The following is a 26574-nucleotide window of genomic DNA, read 5'->3' on the forward strand; positions in this document are numbered from 1 at the left end:
ATTGCCAAAGAAAGAAATTTTGCATGGGTTTGTATATCATGTGGGCCAACATAATGCTTGATCATTGTTGACAAAAATTTGTCTGACAAATAGGGGGACAAAAGTGTTGTCAACAACCTATAGCTTATTATACACCATTGGAAAGAGCTCAACGAGTAGGTTTAAAATATAATTATAAAACATAAATTGCAAATGGCACCAGATAGGAAAATGTAATGTCCTTCCACCCACTCTATTTCTCTCACTAATGGAGCTTAAAATTAAAAAATTAGTTCATCATCAGCCATTTGCAATCCACTGCAGGATGAAGGCCTCTCCAGCAACTTTCCAGTGCCTTCTCTTTTGTGCAATGGCCATCCATTTACTAACCACAAACTCATGAATTTCATTATCCATCTCTACCGTTGTCTTCCAGGTTTTCTTCTAGCTCCTGTTGGGTACAATTCTGTTATTTTCTTAGTCCATCTGTCATCATGTCCTGCCCAAGACCATTTTAGTTCTTTAGTTTTGATATGAATGGCCTTTACTTGAGTTTTCTGCCTAATCCATGTGTTTCTCTTCTTATCTAACAGTCTGATTATCGAAATATAATTCATTCCATTCTTCGCTGTTTAGTTCTCAGCTTCTATTCCATTCTTTTGGTGAGTGCCCAAGTTTCACTTCCATAAGTCATGGTGGGGAGTATACATTGATTCATTATTTTACGTTTCAGACAAACTGGGATTGCTCTTCAGTATGTGACTATATTTCCTGAATGCTATACATCCAAAATTTATTCTTCTCTTGACTTCCAACCATTTATCATTATTTTAGCTAATGACTTGTCCTAGATAAGTATATGACTCCACCTTTTCAATTACTGCTCTTTCAATCATTATGTCCCTTTCCGTGGCATACTTGTTCATCATTACTTTTGTTTTAGCCATATTCATCTTTAGTCCAAAATCCTTATTAACTGTGCATAACTGATTAAGATTTTCCTCTAATTCTTTGGGATTGTGATTTATGACACACAATGTCATTGGCAGATCGTAAATGGTTTTGGTACTCTCCATTCACATTGACTCCTTTCTGCGACCAGTCTAATCTTCTGAAAGCATCCTCAAGGGCAGCACTAAACAACTTTGGAGATATTTTGTCTCCTTGAACTCCTTTCTCAATTTTAAATTTGCTACTATCTTTGGCTATTCTAATAAAGGAGGTAGCGTTCTCATATATTTTCTTCAAAATCATAATATATGGGGTATCATTGCCTTGTCTTTCCAGTGCCCGAAACATTGCCTTATGCTGCAAGGAGTCAAATGCCTTTTCATTATCCACAAGTGCTAGGCATAATGGTGTTTTAATTCATTTGCTTTCTCCATTAGCTGTGATATTATGTGAAGGTGATCCACAGTTCAGAATCCTGTCCTAAAGCCAGCTTGTTCTTTCGGTTGATTCTCATCAAGTATTCTTTCTAATCTGTTAGTAATGATCCTTGTGAACAACTTGTAGGTGTGGGATAACAAGCTAATTGGTCTATAATTTCCAATTTCTGATTTATCTCCTTTCTTATGCAGCAAAACTATGATTGCATTATTCCAATGCTTAGGTGTCACATCTTTTCTAATGCACCTTGTGAAGAGCCTTTGCCAGTTTTTGTGATATGTCTCTTCCTCCCAATTTTAACAACTCTACAGTATCTTCATCTTCCCCCAGGGCTTTCTGATTCTTCATGCTCTACTCATGCATGTTCTACCTCACAGGAAGAATATCGGGTATGTCGTATGTGTTGCTAATTTGCGATCCATCTTCCCCACTGCTGGCATCATTCCCTCACTCCTTGTATAATTCTCTATAGTATCTTCTGCTATTTGAATTATGCCTTCTCTGCTATTTATAAGTACACCATCGCTATTCTTCAGTTTCAGTATCATTTGTCTTTCTGTATTACTGCTCATGGCTGCTGATTTAAGTCCTTCGTTTTCCCTTAATGCTTGTTCTACTTTTCTTGTGTTAAATCTTCTTATGTCCTCTCTGAGTCTCTTTCTAATGGCTTTGCAAAACTCAGTATACTCAATTTTCTCTTTGTCAGTGTTTATCTTGTTCTTCATTTGTCGTCTTCGGTTCATCATAAGTATTTCTTGACTAATTTTTTCTTCTTTGGATTTCTTTTTCCCTATAGGTTTCTTGGGTTTTATCACTTTCAGAAAGTTGTAATATTCCTCGTTGATATCTTGGTCCTGAGCAGTCTGCAGAAGCTCAAGCTTGTTCTTAAGCTTTTTCTTGTGCTTTTTCTCCTCTTCTATTATCTCAAAGACTGTATTATTTACTCGAGTCAGTTTTTTCCTTTCTTACATCTATATCAAGTGTACATCTTACCATTCTGTGATCACTTCCAACATTTACCTTATTCAGGACGGTAATATCATTCATGATATATGTTCTGTTAGTGAGGATGAAGTCAATTTCATTAATTGTTAATCCATTTGGACTCTTCCATGGCCACTTTCTGTTCACCCTTTTCTTGAAAAAAGTGTTCATTACTGACAGTCCTTGAGATTCTGCAAATTCCAAAAGTCTTTCACTTCTTTCATTTCTTTCACCAATTCCAAAATTTACTATAGTTCCCCTTTCTGCACTGTTTTGTCTTTTTCCAACCTTAGCATTGAAGTCCCCCATAATAATAGTGTAGTGGGTTTTCTGCCCATCTAGAAGACTCAATTTCAGTGTACATTTCTTTAACCTCATCATCATGGGTCAATGTTGGTGCATAAATCATTATAACCTTTAGCTTGTACCTCTTAGAAATCTTGAGTATTATTCTTGACACCCTTGGTGTCAAGTATAAATTGAAAAATTAGTTATTCAATGCTTATCAAGGGAAAACTATTCCGATTGAAATCTATCATTTACTTTTTTGTGTTAAAATTAAAAAAATAAAAATTTTTTTTATTGCACTTCGATAGCACACTTCTTTGTACTAAGTAACTCTCCTTTTGGAGAGTTACTTAGTACAAAGTTGACCGATTTATTTATTTATTTTTTTTTTTTTAGAACCTGTAGTACTTAGTACCGTGCATGGGTTGAAGATTGAAAAGTTGAAAGAAGATACTTGTTGACATTAGACTTGAACTTCTGTTGATTGTAATTTTCAGGAAATACATAAGAAGGAAGGAAGGTACTAAGTAACTCTCCAAAGGTGGTAAATAGTTAGTTAATAATTCTATAAAGGTCATTTATAAATTTTGTGACAAGAAATATTTTTTTAACAATTTTTAAAGCTGGAGTTGTCCCAGCAAGGAGGTACTCAGAGAGCCAGTGTTGAGGTGGGGAGGTGCCTGCGTGGAGTCTTGCACGGCCTTCACCTGCCAGTCGCTTCTCCTACCCTTGTCATTCACAACGACTGGAAAAACTGAAATAGACAACATTTTCGTTAGTTCCTCAGTTTTAGGCCAAGCTGGGCGTACTAGAAACTTTTCCAGTTACCCTAAAGCTCTCTATTTGAGATACTACACTAACAACCATTTCTGACTACAGACCCTTCATTCTGAGTACCTGGCACTCAGTAGTTGACCGATTTATTTATTTTTTTAGAACTTGTAGTACTTAGTTCACGTGCATGGGTTGAAGATTGAAAAGTTGAAAGCAGATACTTGTTGACATTAGACTTGAACTTCTGTTGATTGTAATTTTCAGGAAATACGTAAGAAGGAAGGTTGTTCCAGAAAACGGAAATTGAATGAATAAATGAAGAAGAAGAAAAGTTGGTTCTGTGAGTTTGAAGTTGGACAGTAAAAGAATGTTGACCGGTTGCGGAACATGTTCGGATTGCTTTGAAAGAGAGAGAGAGAGAGCGGGAATTGTAAAAGCCAATTCAGGACAGTGCCCGTGGAAGTATCTGTAGAAAGGTCTATGAGACAGAGAATCTGTTAGAGATGAGACTGTTTCCCGCGTAGCACAGTGGTATCGTCACCATCCTCCCCACACTGGGTGGAAAAGGCCCGGGTTCGAATAACGCAAGGAATTTTAATAGGCTTTTTTCACTCCGTGGCTGAGTTAGTCGGTCTTAGACACAATAAATATATGGGTAGATGTAATCATTTATGGGTAACCCTAATATCATAATTTTTTTTTTTTTTTTTTGTTAAAGATGAGACAATAATTAACCTAACTGCCCTCTTTTGAATGGAATCTAGAAGCCTGAGAGAGGTTTTGGGGGCACTGCCCCAGATGTGGGAACAATATTCCACGGTAGGCCGAATTTGAAATTTCTACAGAGTCAACAACAGTTTGGAAGAAAAGTAATACCAAGGGAAAAAAGAGAAAACCAAGTTTTTTAGATGCAGAGGAAGCAATATTTGTAATGTGCTTTATGCCAAGAGAGATTAGAAGTCAGGGTAATTCCCAAGATCTTGCCTAGAAATCAGTGTCATCGAAAATAAACATTAGGAACAGAAGAATCTGTTTTGAAAGATATAAGACAGGACAAGTTTTTAGAATGATTGAAATTAAGTTATCTTTGCTCCACTGGAGAATTATATGGAGATCAGCATTTGAGGAAATGGTAGTGGATATTCGAGAAGTTGGAAGCTGTTGAGCAGAGCGTGGTTTCTCAAACTGGAAGGTGGAATGCAATGTGCAATCATCAGCAAAACTATGGATATGATTTCCAGTCAGTGGAAGAAGGTCATTAATATACAAGAGGAAAAGAGTGGGAGAAAGAACTGAATCTTGGGGAGCACCAGCATTAGTGGAGAAGTTAGAAAACAGAGAGCTGTCTACCATTAACCAGTGAGCAGTCAAAAGATAAAACTGGATACCCAATTACAAAAAACAGCTGGCAAACCATAGGATGGAAGCTTATTTAGAAGACCTTTATGCCAAACACGATCGAAAGCCTTTGAGATGTCAAGAGCAACTGCTTGTGTTTCACCCGACTTTTCCATTTAATTTGTCCATAAATGGGTAACGTAAGCCAGAATATCACCAATGGATCGACATTGATGGAATCCATACTGGCAATCATTTATCAGACGGAAGGTTTCTAGGTAGTTTCACAGTTGGCAGTTAATCGATTCCTCCATTACTTTAGAAAGAGTAGAAGTAATTGCAATGGGAAGAAAATTGGATGGGAGGGATTTGTCACCCTTTTTATGAACTGGCTGGATATGAGCAAATTTCCAAGCAGGAGGATCAAGCACCTTTCCAAGCAAATTTCCAAGCACCTTTGGAATAAGGAAGTGAAAAAAGCAGCAAAGAACAGAAGTAAGTTCTGGAGCTCAGGTTTTGAGAACAAGTGGAGAGAAAATACCATCAGGACCTGGAGCTTTCTTAGCATCAGATTCATCAAAATCCTTCTGAAATCCTTTTGACGGCATTGAATGAAGTGTACTTGGAATGGTTTGAGGTGATTTACCAATATCATCAATACGTGAGTTGGAAGAAAAAATAGGATGCTAGCAGGTCAGCTTTGTCTTTGGCTGATGTGGCAACAGAACCATCTGGTTTTGACAGAAGTGGGAACAGAGATGGGCAAAACTTGCAGCCAATAGTTTTGGCAACAGACCAGAATCGTCGGCTACCATTGGGTGAGAAGTAAGTTTTTTGGCTCTTAGCCTAATCGAAATCTAGTTTGGACTGATTAATAACTGCTTTATGCTATGTCGCTTGTAAAAAATGTAGTACTGGAAATATTTTATAATAAAAATTCAGAAATATACGATTTCAGAGAAATCGTATATTTCTGATTAGTGGTTTCTTAGTGGTTCGCTAAAAAAAAATTTTGCGTTGAAAGGGGTTCGGGAGTCAAAAAAGGTTGGGAACTGCTACTCTATAGCATTGGTTCCCAATGGTGTGCCGCAACCCTTTTCAAGTATGCCATGAGATTAGGAAAAATTCCACTGAGTTCAATGGCATCACTATTTTGGTATGCTATTAATATTCGTCTTTTAACTTAAAGTGTGACTTGAGTGACAAAAAATTGGGAATCGCTGCTCTATAGCAATGACACTAAGTTTCAGTTATCAGTTAATTCTCTATTATATCAGTATCTGTAGACCTAATCAGTAGCCTGAATTTATAATTTTATTGATAGTACTCCTGATATTACTTTAACAAGAAGTTTAAGTTTTTTACTTGCTTGTTGGTAACCTTCCCGGTATATCCCTTGTAATTACTGAAGCATGTTATGTTGTCATCATATACTGATTTTATCACATTCTTTCACAATGCTCTGCTGTTCTAGAGTTGATTCATAGCTTTAATTTCTTCCTTTTCCCCAGGAGCATTTTTATTTATGATATAATTTTACCCTTCTTAAGGATAGTGAAGATTAGTGATGAGGAAAATCCATATCTCCTGTACGATTCACTTTTTATGATGTTGCCCCAACCCTTCCAACCAAATTGACACTGCCATTCTCACAGGCATATATCATTTCAAATTATAAGTCCACACCTTTCTACAAGTAGCATTAATGAGTTATCTTATGGGTAAACAGAAAGGCATTTCAAGTTTGCAATGCTTTCATGCTTCAATCACATAAACTTGTTTCCATAACTTTGAAGAATGATTGTTTGTTATTTGATTTTTAGGAGCATTAGCAACTAAGGCCATATTGCTCCGTGAATATGCGGTGGTCATTCCCTGACCTTTCCGCATCCTCCTTATTGGGTGGTGACGGGCTCGAACCCCGATCTAATCAAGAAGCGTGTGCTATGCACTGCTGCTGCTTCCCACCTGGCTATGGAGGTGCGCCCATTTGAAGAATGAAAACATGATAGTATTGTGCCAAGTAACTTTGACAATAAAATTAAATGAGACATTTAATCAGAATGAGAAAAAAGAATGAGAAACTGGGTGCTGCATTAAAGTACTTTCCATAGCCCAAAGTTACACATTTTATCATTAGTACTACAAAATATTCCTTTATTTAAAATCGTTAAGCTTACAGTACATTATTAATGCTTGTTATGGCCATGATCATCATTGTGGGCTGTACTTGTAGTAATGTTGTGGGCTGTACTTTCACTGTATTAAATATGTTTATCAGTAAGCTATTCAAAGATTACAATTATTGATGTTATTCTTACCAGTTCAGCAAAGTAATGAAACTGAATTAAAAAAAAAATAATAAAAAAATTTTAAAAAAATCTAATGCGATTATTTTTCTGCGGGAGAGTGCTATAGAAGCACAGAAGTGCAACCTTAGTAATCCCACCAATCCAAACCAGTTGGTCTGAATCAACATTGAGTTTTGTGTAAAGGTGGGCAAAAGTCGCACCGCAACCGATGAAATGTTACAAACAGCTTATGGGGAGGCGAAGCTCTGTTCCTAACACAAACATTTTGATGGTTTAAGCATTTTAGAGTTGAGGATGTAGCAGACGATCCTGTAAATCAGGGGTCAGCAACCTTTTTTGAGTGAAGAGCCATTTTTGATTAAAAAAAAAAAAGAGAGAATTCGAAGAGCCACATCCCAGCTCAAGCTGGGAGGATGGGGGTGAGTTTTTTAAGAAATGGAATAGTGGGAAGGTGTTTTATTAAAAAATATATATTTTTTTGAAATATTATTTATTGATACTGAAAAAATGTAACAAACATCCAAATAGGTACAAATTAATGTGACTTTTACTGCTGAACTTCTTGAGCGCATCTCCCAACATCAGGTGAGTATGCCGTAATTTTCATCTTTAAACATGCTGAGAGACTTGCATTGTTCAGACGGTTTCTTGATTTATTTTTAATATAGTTCATGGTCAAAAATATTTGCCCACAGAAATATGTCGAACCAAAAACCGAGAGAAGTCCAAACACAAATATTTTCAAATTTGTGTGTGTCCGGTAATGCTACTCCACGCATCAAACAAAATTGGGTCTTGCATTTTCAACTCATCTATCACCGCTCATTTGTGTAGAATTTCAAAGGCAGCCTTTTGCCTCTCCAAATCCTAAATTTCAGTTTTAAAGCATTTTAGTCTTGCACTCCACATGTCCTTGATTTTTAAGTCCTCTAACTCCATTTCAAATTGTGCTTCATGTGGACTAAAAGAGCTGCAGGTTGCTGACCCCTGCTGTAAGTGAATGAATGAATAAATGAAAAGCAATAAAATGAAAAAACAATAGTATAAATTTATGACAATTGGAAGGATGTGACAACAGAACTACCATCATAGAAGAAGAGTTTCCAAAGCTTATATGAACACTGTAACAAGCGTATTTAGTCCTTTGGAGACAATTTTCAGGAAGGTGAGTAAGAAAATATTTCCCTTATCCATATTTTACCATATTTGAACCCCATTTCATTACTTTTTTTTGCTGTTCTGTGTAGCTTCAACAAAGAACGAAAAAGCTGTCTGTGAGGGTAGTTGATTTTTCTTTTTGCTCCCTTTTTTTATGCCTGGGATCAGGTTTTAAAGGACAGGATTACTAAATTAAATTATATATCCTTGAAAATATTAACAATGGATTAAAATGAACATACACAAGTTACTGATGACAGTTATTGGGCAAACAGTGATGAATTAACAAAATATGTTAACAAAATTTGCAGTCTGTTGTATTTATGTAAATATTAATAGTGACAGTTAGTTAGCAGTTCACGTTGCAATAAAAAAGCGCTACCAGATACAAAAAAAAAAAAAAAAAAATTGAAATAAAAGTACAATACTATGAATTGATAATATTTACAAAAATTAAGTTGCTCTTTCAGGTATTTAATTCTTATATGTTTGTGTGTAGTTTATTTTATTGTTTTTTCTACCAGAAAAAATCACCTACATTTTAATCCACTCTTCTACAGTGTCAAGAAAAAAATTTACCCAGCTTGCTAAACTGTTTTCTAGAAGAAAGAAACGGACTTTTAAACCAATGTATCCTTTTTAACTTTTTTTTTTTAATAAAAGATTGATTTCTTAAAATTTGTATAATATCACAGGTTTTTTTTTTTTTTGTATTCTTGATTAATACTACAAATTATCAATTATACTGATATTTAAGCATCTAAATGGTACTCAAATATGTTCTATGCCTGAATTTAAATGCAGGAAATTTGTGGTCTGTATTGAAACAAAAGTGAACACTGATGTAATTTATGCATTATTGATGTGTGTAGGATGGTGTGTACATTGTTCATGCAGACCAAGGAAAAAGTGGCTGTTAAACCCATTAATTTTCATGATGCTGAGGCATACATGTGGATCACAGTTCAGCCCAAATTTAAATGATATTAATGATTATTTCTCATTAAATTTTTTGTGGGTCAGTAATACTTAAGTATTTCAGTAATAAAATATATTACTGTAGTTATTTAAAGCAAAACAAAATAAAACTTCAGTGACATATACAATGGTTTTTACATTATTATGAATCAACAGGGATTACCTTTATTTTAGATATAGGAAGCTTCTTTTCCAACCAACTAGGAGAGTTGGTTGGAAAAGAAGCTTCCTATATCTAAAATAAAGGTAATCCCTGTTGATTCATAATATAATAGAATATAGGAATTATTGAGCACTTAATAGCTCTTTATTATCAAATTGGTTTTTACATACTAATGTTTTGAAACTTATAATATAGCCATTTGTTAATTAGGGTTTTTGGTGCATTGACTACTTCAGTCACAGAGTGATAACTTGTAGTAGTAGTATGTGATGCAAGAAAGCAAGTATGAGCTTATGCAGTATCAGCCAAAAAAAAAGAAAAAATCATACCACTCCCTCCAAATGCCTATCCAGGTCCTCCTTAAATTTATTTAACCATCAACTTCCACAACAACAGATGGGAGTTTGTTCCAGCAATTAACCACCTTCTGGCTAAAGGCAAATTTCCGCACATCTATTCTACATCTGTCTTTTCTTAATTTCAATTTATGCCCCTTAGGTTCGTAATCTGAAGAAATGGAAGGATCCCATCAGAATTCAGCAATCCCTGTTGATTTATAATATAATAGAATATAGGAATTATCGAGCACTTAATAGCTCTTTATTATCAAATTGGTTTTGAAACTTATAATATAGCCATTTGTTAATTAGGGTTTTTGGTGCATTGACTACTTCAGTCAAAGAGTGATAACTTGTAGTAGTAGCATGTGATGCAAGAAAGCAAGTATGAGCTTATGCAGCATCAGCCAAAAAAAAAAAAAAAAAAAATCACACCATTCCCTCCAAATGCCTATCCAGTTCCTCCTTAAATTTATTTAACCATCAACTTCCACAATGACAGATGGGAGTTTGTTCTAGCAATTAACCACCTGCTGGCTAAAGGCAAATTTCCGCACATCTATTCTACATCCGTCTTTTCTTAATTTCAATTTATGCCCCCTTAGGTTCGTAAGCTGAAGAAATGGAAGGATCCCATCAGAATTCAGCATGCTCAACCCATTCAAGGCCTTATACACCTCAATCAGATCACTGCACAGGTGCCTAGTCTCCAGCCACTGCAATTTGCAGAACTTAAGCCTCTCTTGTCATTGTACAAGTGTATATTCACAGTCCCATGTTTTTTGTGTTGTCTTGAAAAAACTTGGAATAGCTCACAGAAGTAATTCTACTCCTTTGAACCCACACCTTTCTAAATGAGTGATGTTGCAAGCACACCATAACAAAGGAAAATATGGCTCTGAACAGATATAGTACAGATGTGGCTTGTTAACTGTTGCTCCAAGAGAAATGTGGATTGGTAAAATTTATACTCAAAATAATACTTTTAAGAGGAAATTAAAAAAAAAAAAAAACCTCGCGAATAGCAACCAAAATATCTAATGAATATGCAATAAAAAATTTACCTTTAAAATATCAAATCTGATAATGTGCAATATACTGTGACTTACCAATAATAATAGCAATAAGAGCTTAATTGATGGTACTCACCTCAATTAATCTGCTTAGTTACATGGTATTGAAGTGGAAATGAAGTTTAAAATAAGTTAAAATAAATAGATGGAATTATTAAAAACCTGTAATTAAAATTTGCTCAAGGAAGAAGTGCACTACCTGTCCCTGGTTGTCATTTATAAAATATTAATATGAGAACAAGGTGAAGCCAAGTCCCTGGTTATCAATTATAAAATATTAATATTTTATAAATGACAACCGGGGACGAGGTAGTGCACTTCTTCTTCCTTGAGCAAATTTTAATTACAGGTTTTTAACAATTCCGTCTTTATTTATTTTACCTTATTTTAAACTTCATTTCCATTGGCTTCACCTTGTTCTCATATTAATATTTTATAAATGACAACCAGGGACAAGGTAGTGCACTTCTTCCTTGAGCAAATTTTAATTACAGGTTTTTAACAATTCCGTCTTTATTTATTTTAACTTATTTTAAACTTCATTTCCACTTCAATACCATATAACTAAGCAGATTAATTGAGGTGAGTACCGTCAATTAAGCTCTTATTGCTATTATTATTATTAAGTCGATTACATAATGGTACATTAAGAAGCTCTATAAATCAGCTAAGTGTCACTGTGACTTACCTTAAAAAATATACCAAAAATTACCAGAAAAACAATTACTATGACTTTATTCATGTGAAGTGATGTTTTACTATTGGAAAAGGAATAATTCCTTCTTCAAAACATCTGTTACCTTACTTTCTTAACAGACCTCGTAGTTTAAACAGACCTTAATGTGACTTGCATATGAAAAAAAAATTTTTGTGTATACAAAATACTCTTTTTTTTTTTTATTTTCATTTACAATATTTTCCCTGTCATTTCATGATAGTTTATACAATAGTATTTTTACAATATGCTAATTTATTTACTAATGAGCATGTTAAATATAGTCAAATTGAAGCTATCGGTTGTGATTTGATATTTTAAAGTAAATTTTTTATTGCATATGCAAATTTTAGCATTAGCATTAGTAGAGGCATATGATGCAAGAAAGCAAGCTTATTCAGCATCAGCCAAAAAAAAAAAAAAAAAAACCCACTCCCATTTCACCCCTTCGTTCGTTCGAAATACCTGTCCAGTTGAGCCTTAAATTTGTTTAGGCTATCAACTTCAACAACAAGTGATGGAAGTCGGTTCCACCAACCAACCACCCGCTGGCCAAAGGCAAATTTCCGCACATCCGTCCTTCCTCAATTTGAATTTATGCCCTCTGAGGTGATTATTCTGAGCAAGATGAAGAATCCCATTGGCATTGAGCATGCTCAAACCATTCAAAGCCTTATACACCTCTATCAGATCACCTCGCCGGTGCCTAGTCTCCAGACTCTGTAATTTGCAAAACTTAAGCCTTTCTTCGTAAGAGCAACCCCTTGTTCCATTCACTAATCTTGTTGCCCTTCTCTGTACCCGTTCCAGCAGCTCTACATCCTTCTTGAAATGAGGCCTCCAGACCTGTATACAGTACTCAAGATGTGGCCTAACCATTGCCTTATACAAGGGAATAATCACCTCCTTATCCCTGCTAGAAAAATTCCTGTATATCATTGACAAGACACCATGAGCTACTCTTGCAGCTCGTCTGCACTGCTCAGAGAACTTCATATCTGCCTGCACAATTACCCCCAGGTCCTTTTCATTCTCCACCACTGTCAGTGTAGTACCGCAGAGTTGATACGTTGCTCTGGGGTTACTGTTTCCCATATGTAGTACTTTACATTTGTCAATGTTAAACTTCATTTGCCACCTCTCAGCCCATCTGCAAAACCTTTCCAGATCCTGTTGCAGCAGCATAGCATCAGTAGTGTCCTTAACAACCCTGCCAACCTTTGTATCATCTGCAAACTTGGACATTAAACTTGATATCCCATCATCAGTATCATTCATAAACACCGAAAACAACAACGGACCCAACACTGAACCCTGAGGAACTCCACTAATAACATTAGTCCACGTTGAGCAGTGTCCATTGATTACCACTCTCTGTCTTCTGCCACTCAACCATCCCCTTATCCATAGCAGCAATTTGCCTCCAATGCCACACTGCTCCAATTTGTGCAGCAGTCTTCCATGTGCAACAGTATCAAAAGCCTTTCTAAGATCCAAATATATAATATCAAAGTTATTCCCTGCATCCAGTTCTTTTGTGACTACATCATAGTATCCAATCAAATTGGTCAGGCAAGACCTGCCCTTAACAAAACCATGCTGCGTCTGAGCTATAACTGAATTCTTGTCTAGATGATCCTGCAGTGCTTCTTTAACCAGTGCCTCCATTAACTTACCTGGAACAGAAGTTAAACTAACAGGTCTATAATTACTTGTGTCAGCCTTTGATCCTCCTTTGTGAATTGGGGTTACATTTGCACATCTCCAGTCTATGGGTACCTCCCCTGAGTCCAAAGAAGCTCTCATAATTATGGCTAGGGGTTTGCTTACTTCCTTTGCTGCCTCCTTTAATATAACTGGATAGATCCCATCCACCCCAGGTGCCTTTTTTATGTTTATCCTCAACAATCTCCTCCACTTTCCTCTCAGTTATTACAAAATCATCCAGCTCACTGCCAATGTTTACTTTACCTACATCATTCTCCTTCCTGAATAACTCCTCATGCGTGAATGTAGATGCAAAATACTCGTTTAGATTGTTAGCCACTTGAGAAGGATCCTCAACTGTTGAACCATCAATATCCAGTGGACCAATCTGATTCATCCCTTTCCTTCTCGAGTTTAAATATGTAAAGAACTCTTTTCTGTTTTTCTTTGCATCCTTTGCCAAGGATTTTTCGTAGTCTGCCTTTGCCTGCCTAATCTCCTTTGTGACTTGGTTACAGACCAACTTATATCTATCAGAGGCTTCCATGTCACCCATTAATTTGTATGTATCCCATGCATTTTTCTTCTCTGCCACATGCCTCATTAGTTCATCTGACAACCATTTAGGCCTAAACCTTGAACAATATTTCTTAGTTGGTATGTAAAGCCTGGTAGCCTCCAAGATTAGTTCCTTGAATGCTTCCCATTTTGAGTTCGCTGTTGGTAACATCATCAGTTGGTCCCACTGTATAGAATTTAAATACTGTCTCAGACCATCATAGTCGCCTTTACGAAAACAAAAACCCTTCCCTTTACCTCTGATGGTAGTTACCTCCTTGAGTAAATCCCACTTCAACACACTGTGATCACTGCCACCTAGTGGTTCATTTATCTGCGAATTCTTAATGCATGAAGAATCACTACTGATAATCAGATCAAGAGTATTGCTCCCTCTTGTTGCCTCACGAACATGCTGATGTAGAAAACAATCATCCAATAAATCCACAAAAGCCTTGCTAGTGTGTGAGTGACCAACCCACAAATTCCACTCAATATCTATGAAATTAAAATCTCCCATTATAAGACTCTGATTTACTTGCCCACTCTTATTTCCCTGTACAATATCGTATTATACTCATCAGAGTCATTAGGCCTATAGCACACTCCTACTGTCAATTTTGATTTCCCTATGCTTATGTCACACCAAACTGACTCGACACTGCCCTGTCCATCGATGTCGACTGGCTTCACTTCCTTGGACCTTATGTGTTTCTTAATTAATAGCATAACCCCTCCTCCCCTCCTGTCCTGTCTATCCTTTCTATACACATTGTATTCCCCAAATTCCAGTTCCGAATTACTTATATCTGTGTGACACCACGTCTCTGATATCCCAACAATATCTGCCTTTGATGTTTTGAGCAATACCTCAAATTCATCAAGTTTATTTACCAAACTCCTAGCATTGGTGTACACGCAGGTATACATGCACCTGTTTCTATTCTTAGCTACCCTAACACAACCCATGTGTTTACTTGTACCGCAATGACTCCCAGCAGTCTCTGAAATATCCTGCATCTTGTTTTTCAGGCTTCTGCTCATTTCAATAGAAGCAGTGCAAGAATCGCTTCCACCTCTGCCAGTGGCTACTGTTAATCTATTAGTCCTTGTATCCCCCCCAACTAGCAGTTTTCCGACCCACCTAACACTGCCTCGACAGCATCAGCAAAAATTCTTGCACCCTTTCTATTTAAGTGTATCCCATCCCTGTAGAAGCAATCTCTCCTGTTAACAAGTACAGTCCAGGCTGAAAAAAATTCTACCCCTTGAGCCTTGCACAATCCCTCCAGGGCCGAATTGAGTGACAAGGCTCTCATCATATACTCCCTCCTATCGTGTCTGGGCAGAATTGCAGACACTTTCAAATTCAACCCTAATTCACTGCTTTTTTTCAACATTGACCTGTACTTGCTAATTAATTCCGCCGTTCTTCTACTCTTAATATCACTAGTGCCAACGTGTACAACTATATCACCTTTTGTGCCCTTAAAAGATGATATCCGCTCTACAACGTCATCAACCTTTGCCCCTGGCAGACATACCCTGGTCCTATTCCACCTATCCTTTTTACAAAGCATGTTCCCCGTTTCCCTGACAATAGAGTCACCAACAACTACTAGTTCCTGTGGGACCAGCGCATTCTGCCTAGGGGGCTGCCTCTGTGTTGCCTGATGACCAAGTGCAAGCTCTGGCGTTGATGTGGGCAGCTGAGAGCTTGATGGGCCCCTCAATTTATTTCCTTCGAGGTCATCCACCCTGTCCTTCAAGCTCTCATAAAGGCCCATAACAACGCTGAGTTGTCGCCTGATTTCCTTGCACTCCTTACATCGTGCACACACAAAGACATCCCCCTTGGCAGTATCATGTCCCGTACCCGACTGCTCCGCAAACATCAAGCAAACAGTGCATTTTAAAAGACTGTGATTCAGAGGGCAACTGCCCCCCTCAGTTCTTCCCTGAACCACAGCACTCCCATTAGCTTGAGCCTTTTGCTTTGCTGCTCTGGTCAGAGTCATGATTCCGATTTAATTCAATAAAATTTCAAAACAAAAATTAAATCCTTAAGTTATATCCCAAAACAGTTATGTTATATATATATATATTTTTTTTTTCGGTATCTAGTGTTTTCTACGAGTTCCCTTTATACAACTTCCGTATCACGTGTACCACTATAGTTATGTATTAATTATTTGTTACGATTAAATCGTTATATATATATATAGAGTTAAAAATACAATTTAATTGACAATAAAGTTTATCAAGATTAATAGATTTACTGATTAATTGACAATATTATATTATGCACTATACTACACTAAGCTTATGCTATCGTGTAAAAATGGCGGGAATTCTCGAACGGTACTTCTACGGACTCGTAAGTATTGATTAGCTTCCAAATCTCGCTATCTCAATTTAGAATAAACTAAGGATCCCGACTAGGTCTATAATCTACTTATAGAAGATAATTTGATATAACAATTGGTTAATAAATCGACTAAATTTGGTTTAAAAAAAAGACCTCTCGTTCAATTTGTGACACGTGGATTTGATACCGTTACCGATACTAAGTAATATCTACAAAATCTCTGTCTAAGTTAAACTTTAAACTAAGTATCGTAACTAGGAATATAAAGCTACTCTAGAAAATAAGTTAATATGACAATTTAAACTAATAAATCAGAAAATAAATCAGGAAAAACTTCTCTGTTTCAAGAGCTTCAAGGAGCTACGTCCGCACAGGCTAACCTCGCACCCAGACTCCCAAATTTTATTTAATAAAGTAACACTAGCCAACACAATTTTTACCGCCAAAGAACTTAGATGCTGTTTTTAACCAATTTTTATGTGTAGATTTCGAAAATCACCATGATAGTTTCACATCACATTGCAGTATCACATTGCAGTTATTAAATATAAAGGGAGTTACATTTTACCAAAATATGCCAGTTTTGCATAATCTAGCCAGTAATGTATGATATACTGATTTATTTTAACAGATATAAGCTAATTCTCTTAATTTTAGCAATTGATTCTGGCCTTAGTTTTCTTGTGATGAACATAATGAGACTTCTACCCATGGTTCTTAGGTTCAAATTCTGATACAACAGTTTACAATTTGAAGAGAGCACACAGCGTTTTTGGTGAGGATTTTTGTAGGCTGGCCACGGTTTTCCGAGTATTAACTGATCGTTACATGTTCTCAAGGTTATAAAAATATAAATCTATCCTCCAAACATAAACAACTCCTAGAGAATATATATTTTTTCACACTTGTATTACAATCTTGAATTATATGTATATATCCCTTTATTTTAACATTAAACATTGGTACATCTTTTGATGTAGACGTGATAGACTTTTTAAGGTGATTTTCAGAATCACATATTTTCATTGTGGAGGTATGACAAAAAATATTTTTTGTTGGTTAGTGTAATTTATGTTCTTCAAAACGTTTGTACCCCTCAAACTTTAAGACTTTCACGTATACCTTCCAGAATTACTAAGATTAGCCATCCCTCATATTGTGCATGACATCTCATATTCAATAGAGACAGAAAAACTACACACAGAATACAAGCTCAATATAACAGGAATGTTGGGCAACAGCAGCACTTGCATTATAAACAAGCTGTTTTATAAACAAAAATAAATTTATACAGTTTTAATATGAATACATGACTAAAAGACACAAATTATTAAACAAGCATTTTTATTGTAAGCAAATTTCATTTTGCGTGTGCTTTTTTTATACTATTTTTGTCCCACTAGTTGACAAATCAGTTCTGCTTTACAAACTGTTTGCTAAGCAGAATTGCTTTCTGAAATCCCTCAAAACCTGTAAATCCCAAGAACATCTGCGAGGAAAGCTGATTGAAGTGTTTGTCTTATTTTTGCTCAGATAAGGGAACATAAATTTGAATTGAAGGATAGATGTGTGGAAATTTGCTTTCAGTCAAGGGATAGTTAATTGTTGGAACAAACTCTTATCTGGTGTTGTGGAAGTGGGTAGTTTAAATAAAGTTAAGGAAGAATTAGACAAATAGAGAGGATGATGGGAATTGTGGTTTTTTTTTTTTTTTTTTTTGGCTGATATAAGCTTTCTTCCTTGCATCATTTGCTAATACTAATACACAGAGCTGTGTAAATTTTAACAATATAAAATTTTTAAGTTTAAAAGAAGTACATTTTCCCATGCCATTTTGGAAAAAAGAAAAGCTTTGTTTTTTCCTAACTGAAATTGAGTAGACAAAAACCAGGAGGATCTTGGATCATTTTCCTTGGCAGATGATGACAGCATGCAGGTTAGTGCGATTGCGTGAGATTTGTGCATAGATATAAAAGCAAACAAAGTTTTGCTTAATACAGTATGGGTCTGTATGTAATTCTATATTCTTTCTTTCTTTCTTTGTAGCTTGAAGCATTTTCTCTTAAAACACTCTAAAAATATGCAAACTGTTCATCAGTTAATGCACATTTTCCAACATTCCCCATACCATGATGCCAGCTCCAGATGCTTGGGTTGTCTTAACAAGGCAAGCAAGGTTTATTGCTTTGTGAGGTTCTCACCACACTCTCTGCCTACCATCAGTGCAGAATAAAGTATAACGTGGTTCATCTGATGACATGACTTTCTACCATTTGTGCACTGTCCAATCATGACGTTCTTTGTACCACTGCAAGTGGATTTTCTGTTTTTATTTGAAACAAGTGGCTTCTGAATAGGCAGGTGACTGCCAATACCCAATTTCTTAAATTTGCGGGACATAGTATGAGTTGAAATAGGGCTGTTCTGGTCTTGGTTGAATTCAGATGTTATTTGCTGCACATGGGTGACCTATTTTTTCCATACAGTCCTCCTTAGTGTACAACAGCTTCACTCTTGAAATATTGTCTTTTTTGCCACATTTATGCATTTGAGATGTAGAAGAACTGTTTGCTTTCCAATAATTAAAAACCTTTGAGTTGAATGATTTTTGAGAAACCAGTTATGTCATGTTATGAGTCGTACACATGAAATATGCATGTGCACTGTATTTAATCTATGGATTTCTTTTTTCCATACAGTTTGTATAATAATTGAAGAAATAATTGCCAGATTTATATTTGTCTAACTTTAATTAAATTTGGAATGGTTCAAAAAATACTTTTAAGACACCCAAATATAAAATTTCACAACAAATCCATCCGCTGGGAGTTGAATTGTTACTTGTGGACAGATGGAAATGGTGAAGAAAATAGGCACACATGTGAATGTACCTAAAAGAGAGAGAGAGAGAGTGAGTGAGTGAGGTACATTATTATCACCATAAATTCAATCACAAATTCAATTAGCCACTCCTAGTAAAGAAGTACAGACATCTGGTTGATGTAAGTAGCCAGTTTGGTGGCATAAGTACTGGGAAAGCAAAAATTAGACTAGAAGTATGTTATAGGCTGAATCACTATGATATAAACACCTATACAGAAAAATAGTGGGCTAGTAAATTAGAATTGCTTATTCTGGGGGGGACTTTAACCTTTCAGATATTGACTGGAACTTGTGGACTGGTCACTCACACAGTAAAAGAATATTTCTGGATTTACTTGGAAACTTTTTTTACACCATCAAGTTAAAAAAAAAAAAAAAAAAAAAAAAAAAATACACAAGATGGGGGGGGGGAAAGAGAGAGAGCACTTGATTAATTATCAATAGTGACTTTTCATGCATCAAGGATCTTCAGATGAAGAAACCACTTAATGACACTGATCACAGTAGCTTAATATGAAATTTATTTAAAGATATAACTGCTGTTGAGGGTGATGGGAAATTCTTTTTGCAAAGGTGATATGAATGGTCTTGAGACAATTTTTAAATTCTTCTCACTTGGATGAGCTGCAAATTCTAAATGAGAAGCAATCAGAAGGGTAATCATAGAAGCTACTAATCTTTTTACTCTAACTAAAAGATGCTGTTCAAATTTTATACCTAAATGGATGGCAGATGAACTGATGACTAGTGGCAGAGAAGAATGAATGGGGTGATTATAAATTACTAGAAGCCTATATTCAAGTCACTAAGGGGGGAGGGGTCTAAGCAGGCTAAGGTGAATTGTGAAAAATCTTTGACTAAGAATGCAAAGAAGTGATAAAGAATCCTTTACTTTTATAACAGTGAAAAAAAAAGGAGGGAATGAATTCCATTTGTCCACTAGTATGAATGACATGACTATTGATTCTGTTCAGATTGCTGACAAACAGTAAACATTTTCCATCTACATATGCAGAAGTTTTAGGGATGGTGATGCCAGATATATACCTATTTCTAATTGGAAGCTAAATCATTTTATGAGAAAACTGGGAGAGGAATTTAGAGCTAAAAAATAAAGAACCTGGGACTGCAGCATCTCTCCAATTATATTAAAAAAAATAATAAAAAGCAGCAAAAGAGGTATGCAAACCTTGCTCCATAATTATGAGAGCATCCTTGGCTGGAGAGGAGGATCACTGAGCAAAGTGAGTAATTACAGACTTGTAAACTTAACTTCTTTGCCAGGGAAAATAATGGAAATGTGTTTAGCTATGTGATAGTCACAAAGGAACTGAATGCAAAAAATAATTTTGATATACAGGGTGTTTCAGTTAAACGTTTCAGAACTTCTAAGAGGGGTAGGGTACATCCTGACAACTCGAAATCATATAGCAATGTGGGGTCGGAAATGCTTTCCTGAAGCGGTGTTGTACACAGAAGCACCATAAAAAGAAAAGAGACCATAAGTGAGAAATCGTTTTAATAATACATGAAAAGAAGCAAAAGGTACATGGATTAAAGTAAGTGTTCGAAGTTTCTTCCACGGGCTACAATGCACGCCTCACATCTCCGACGCATGGACATCCGAACATTCTGGAATACTCCAGGCGAATTTCGAATTTCTTCGGCAGCTACTGCGATTCTTGCAACCAGCTCCTCAGCATTGTCAACAGGGGTGTCATAAACTAGCGATTTCATATGACCCCAGAAATAAAAATCAAGACATGATAGGTCGGGTGACCGAGCAGGCCAACGCACGGGTCCACCACGTCCGATCCACTGTTGACCAGATGTGACATCCAGGTAGTTACGAACATCTCCGCTCTAATGGGCAGGGGCTCCATCGTGTTGGAACCACATTGTCTGTTGCGTCGATGCAGAAATCTGTTCATCTCTCAAAAGTTGTGGCAATACTTGCTGCAGAAAGATCAAGTAGATAGGTCCGGTTAGACGACACGGTAACAGGTAAGGTCCGATGAGGTGATCTCCCATAATACCGGCCCATACATTGACCGAAAATCGAATATGTGCTGCACGACGTTGTATTGCATGCGGGTTCTCGACCGCCCAGATATGGTCGTTATGCGTGTTGAAAATTCCTTCCCTTGTGAAGGATGCCTCATCGGAAAACAACACTTCAGCAGGAAAAAGGGGATTTGTAGCACTTTTTTTGCATCGACGCAACAGACAATGTGGTTCCAACACGATGGAGCCCCTGCCCATTATAGGGGAGATGTTCGTAACTACCTGGATGTCACATTTGGTCAACAGTGGATCGGACGTGGTGGTCCCGTGCGTTGGCCTGCTCGGTCACCCGACCTATCATGTCTTGATTTTTATTTCTGGGGTCATATGAAATCGCTAGTTTATGACACCCCTGTTGACAATGCTGAGGAGCTGGTTGCAAGAATCGCAGTAGCTGCCGAAGAAATTCGAAATTCGCCTGGAGTATTCCAGAATGTTCGGATGTCCATGCGTCGGAGATGTGAGGCGTGCATTGTAGCCCGTGGAAGAAACTTCGAACACTTACTTTAATCCATGTACCTTTTGCTTCTTTTCATGTATTATTAAAACGATTTCTCACTTACGGTCTCTTTTCTTTATGGTGCTTCTGTGTACAACACCGCTTCAGGAAAGCATTTCCGACCCCACATTGCTATATGATTTAGAGTTGTCAGGATGTACCCTACCCCTCTTAGAAGTTCTGAAACGTTTAACTGAAACACCCTGTATATTTAGATTTGAGTAAAGTTTTTTTTTTTTTTTTTTGAATGCTGTTCCACATGAATAACTATTGTACAAATTGGAGAAGTGATAGGATAAATGGATGATTGTGTGGCAGGAGATAGAGTGATTAGTAATCATTACTGCTCTTCATGGACTAGTATTGTCAATGAAATCCTTTGGGGAAGGGATTATTCCTAAGCACCTACTGTTTTCACTATTGAGTGGCACAATACCGAAGTGGAGAATAAATTACTAAGGGTAATTGTACAGACAGTATGATTCTTCTGCACTGTTCTCTTAATGATATACAGGAATTTTGCCGGAACGGTTAAAGAAGTGATTATCCTGTTGTATATAAGGCAATGGTTAGGCTTTATCTTGAGTGTTAGATACAGACCTCATTTTAGGAAGTATATGGATCTTTTGGAATGGCTGCAGAGAAGAGAACAAAAGGGTTCCCTTACCAAAAAAAAAAAAAAAAAAAAACTCAAGTTCTATAAAATGCTGAGATTGGAAACTAGGCATCTGCATGGTAATTTATTTGAATTGTATACAACTTTAAAAGGGTTAGGTTTAGATAAACTAAATGTGATAGCATTTAGCCTTACCTAAGCATTTTCCTAAACTTAGGAAAATGCTTACTCTTGCAAATTTCTCCGTGTGCAGTATTTTTTCTTTGGTGTATTTTTTATTGCATCTCTAATAATTATATTTGAAATAGGTGAGAAACTGAACATCTACAGTAAAGACTCAAGTCCTGCTTATAAAAATTTTTCCTAATTGAGTATACAGTATTTTTCCTAATACTGTAGAAGAGAATATAATATCTTAGTGGTTACAATTTGGAATCCTCTGCAGTAGCTGTTTGCTCCCTCTATGAGGCAAAGAGCTTTTGCCAGTGTCAAAGATGAAGTTTGTGTTTTGCCATTAACTGCATTTTTATATCCCTCTTGGGGAACCCAGTCACACTCATATTACATCCAGGATTGCAGTATACCAAGGTTGCACTGTGTACATGTGTGTAAATGTACATACATACAGGATCATAAAGGAATGATGCAACAGTTTTGAATAATTCAATTTTTTTGATTTGATGGGCCAGAATTATTAAGTTTGGTGTTGTTATATATGGAAACTTTTTAATCTTCTTCCTAAGAAAATTTTACCAGGATTACATATTGAAGATAAATGTGAATAATCAACTGTTTAAATGACTAATGTCTGCCAGTGGCAGTGCAGTATAGCAAAAAATATGGAAACTGTTGCACTAAACTTTTCTTGATGACTCTGTATATATATATACCCGAGCTACAACTTATATCTTGTAATGTCTTTAAACTGTCCTACACTCTTTATTTTTATTTCTCCGAAATTATTAGGGCAATCCGAGGACGTAGGAGAAACTATTTCTTATCTATACCACTATTTTTCGCCTTTGTGGAGTTCAGGTTCTATTATTCCTACTCCTTTAGTTTTTATTCTTACTATCTGCATGTTTCTCAATGCGTTAATTTAATTAATTATTTTTACCGTATCCATCACATAGGGGGCACCACATATTATTTTGACGACTATTACATTATGTCCTAGATACGGTCAATATGTAGTATGTATTATATATTTAATCTTATTTTAATCATTAAATTACGTTCTCTGTCGGGTCAACGATGATTAATATATGCTTACATTTATATTTTACTTATATTTCTTACCTTGGATTCTAATAATGCTAAATTTTATTATCATCTTTCGTTTTATATTCGATTTACTTTAGGCCTATAGTGGTTTACATTTGGTTTAGATTTAAATTACTTAGCATATATTGATCATCACAGAAACAGAGAACTTCTTGTCGTTTTTTGCCTTCATTCTGGGTGGTTGGCCCCAGTTGACGTCATCTAGATTGTCGGTAAAAAGCGATAATTTTTTATTTTTTTTTTTTATTATTATTTTTTTTTTATTTTTTATTTTTTTTTTTTTTTTTGCGTTATCTTAGGTCCCTGATGGTATTATTGTTGGATTTATTGTTGGATTTATTTGCTTATTCTTTCTATTATCTGTAATATTATAGACATTATGGGTGCTTTGCATGATTGCTTGCAACTGCATTGACTCATAAATATTATTTACTTATTTACAGTTACTGTCGTTTTAATTTAATTATATATATATATATATATATATATATATATATATATATAATAATAATACTACGGATAATATAAAAAATCCAACAATAATACCATCAGGGACCTAAGACAACGCAAAAAAAAAAAAAAAAAAAAAATTATCGCTTTTTACCGACAATCTAGATGACGTCAACTGGGGCCAACCACCCAGAATGAAGGCAAAAAACGACAAGGTTCTCTGTTTCTGTGATGATCAATATATGCTAAGTAATTTAAATCTAAACCAGTATAGGCCGAAAATAAATCGAATATAAAGATGATAATAAAAATTTAGAAATATTAGAAACTAAGGTAAGGCCCGGGCATACCCGAGCCACAACTTATATCTTGTAATGTCTTTAAACTGTCCTACACTCTTTATTTTTATTTCTCCGAAATTATTAGGGCAATCCGAGGACGTAGGAGAAACTATTTCTTATCTATACCACTATTTTTCGTCTTTGTGGAGTTCAGGTTCTATTATTCCTACTCCTTTAGTTTTTCTTCTTACTATCTGCATGTTTCTCTATGCGTTAATTTAATTAAATTATTTATTTATTTTTACCGTATCCATCACATAGGGGGCACCACATTATTTTGACGACTATTAGATTATGTCCTAGATACGGTCAATATGTAGTATGTATTATATATTTATTATATATTTAATCTTATTTAAATCATTAAATTACGTTCTCTGTTGGGTCAACGATGATTAATATATGCTTATATTTATATTTTACCTATATATATATATATATATATTTCTTACCTTAGTTTCTAATATTTCTAAATTTTTATTATCATCTTTATATTCGATTTATTTTCGGCCTATACTGGTTTAGATTTAAATTACTTAGCATATATTGATCATCACAGAAACAGAGAACCTTGTCGTTTTTTTGCCTTCATTCTGGGTGGTTGGCCCCAGTTGACGTCATCTAGATTGTCGGTAAAAAGCGATAATTTTTTTTTTTTTTTTTGCGTTGTCTTAGGTCCCTGATGGTATTATTGTTGGATTTTTTATATTATCCGTAGTATTATTATTATATACATTATGGGTGCACTGCATGATTGCTTGCAACTGCTTTGACTCATAAATATTACATTTACTGTCGTTTTAACTTCCTTTTTTATCAATAATTATAATTATATATATATATATATATATATACACACACACAGGGAATATACAGTTAATGATAAGCTCATTAAAGAGATTACTTCTATTTTGTATGTATAACTTTACAAGACCATACAGTAATTGCTGGAAAAAAATTTATACCTTATAAACTCATGGAAGAAGTTAGCACATTTTTCTGGAGTGATTACTGCACAGCTTGAGTAATTTGGCTTTCACTTCATTTGTGACCTGATCTGGAAAGAAGTAGAATGCCTTTGAACATACTCTCCAAAAAAAAAAAAAAAAAAAAATGAAAATCCACGGGTGTAAAAGTATGGAAGGCTAAGAAATGGGACTACTGCTCCAATTCAAGGTTGCTTTAAACTACTGAGGCATGAAGTATTACCTGCTGTGCAAGAAATACAACCACATATTGTTCAAACCAACCTCCAAATAAATTATTGGGCAATCATTAAATAACCTTTTGGACAGTTACCATCCTCATTCACTATCTGCAGTCAATTGCAGCTAGACACATTACATAAATCATGTGCATAGTTTTGGCATCTATATAGAATGAGTGTCCCTAATCTTCTGTTAGCTATGTGCCACCGTAGGTAGATTATGAAAATATAAATTACTATTGAAAATTCACTGCCAAGAGCCATTTGCTTATACTTTAAATTAAAATAATTATAGCATCTTGACCTTTTTAAAAGTTCAACTCTCTCTCTCTCTCTCTCTCTCTCTCTCTCTCTCTCAGAATTGCTACACAATTGCAGTGTATTAACACCATGCGCTCCTGAACTTAAAAACCTGTACTACTTTCAGAAAGCAACAAAAGGTTTTTTCCCCTCCTCGGCTTCCAGTTCAAATGTTTTTCATTAATTGGTCCATATACAGTAGAGTGTCAAAAATCCAAACATCAATAATCTGAGTATCAATAATTCGAAATTTCAATAATATGAACGAGTCAGCATTTATTATTATTATTATTATTTTTTTTGTGGTTATTGTGATCACGTTCGTGAATTGAACTTTGATTCTATTAAAGGCAATTGTAATAAGCGAAAATCAGAGGAATATTATCCACAGGCTATAAAAATGAAGATATAAAGCACAAATTTATACTTTTATTTTACTTGCCAATTAAAAAAATTAAATGATACATGAAAATCAAAAGAATATTATCCACAGGCTAGCAAAATAAAAATAAATTTACACTTACGTACATAGCTTAATTAATATACATACAGTACTAACTAAACAAAACACTTTATAATCTGATATTTCTGTTCACTTACTTTTTTTTTGTTGTAAAAAACAAAAAATAGTAAAAAATAAAATAAGCATCAATAAAAAAGAACACGGCACGCAGAAATTGCAACTAACACGATATGTGCAAGTGAGATATGGAGTAAAATGTTTATGAAGTTTAGATACACAAAAGAAGAGATCCTGAACATTTACGCTTTTATTTTTTCATACTGAAGTTATGGTCGTCTTTTAAAA

At 35.4% G+C, this 26574-nt stretch overlaps 1 protein-coding gene across 6 annotated transcripts in view; it reads left to right on the forward strand.

Moving 5' to 3' along the window:
- Positions 1–26574, forward strand: part of LOC150085949 (CUE domain-containing protein 1-like) — a 153257-nt gene that overhangs the window by 100313 nt on the left and 26370 nt on the right. For 5 of the 6 annotated variants that reach the window (XM_090373604.1, XM_090373605.1, XM_090373603.1 and 2 more), the window contains exon 5: positions 8783–8852. In XM_090373604.1, coding sequence (XP_090229730.1) covers positions 8783–8852 — 70 coding nt within the window. Of the gene's footprint in view, positions 1–8746; positions 8853–26574 lie in introns of those variants that run through there. The other variant, XM_090373608.1, reaches the window with a different exon arrangement.

The sequence above is a fragment of the Mastigoproctus giganteus genome, chromosome 5 (assembly GCF_048544385.1).
Source record: "Mastigoproctus giganteus isolate SK-2022 chromosome 5, ASM4854438v1, whole genome shotgun sequence".
In the NCBI taxonomy this organism is placed as follows: domain Eukaryota; kingdom Metazoa; phylum Arthropoda; class Arachnida; order Uropygi; family Thelyphonidae; genus Mastigoproctus; species Mastigoproctus giganteus.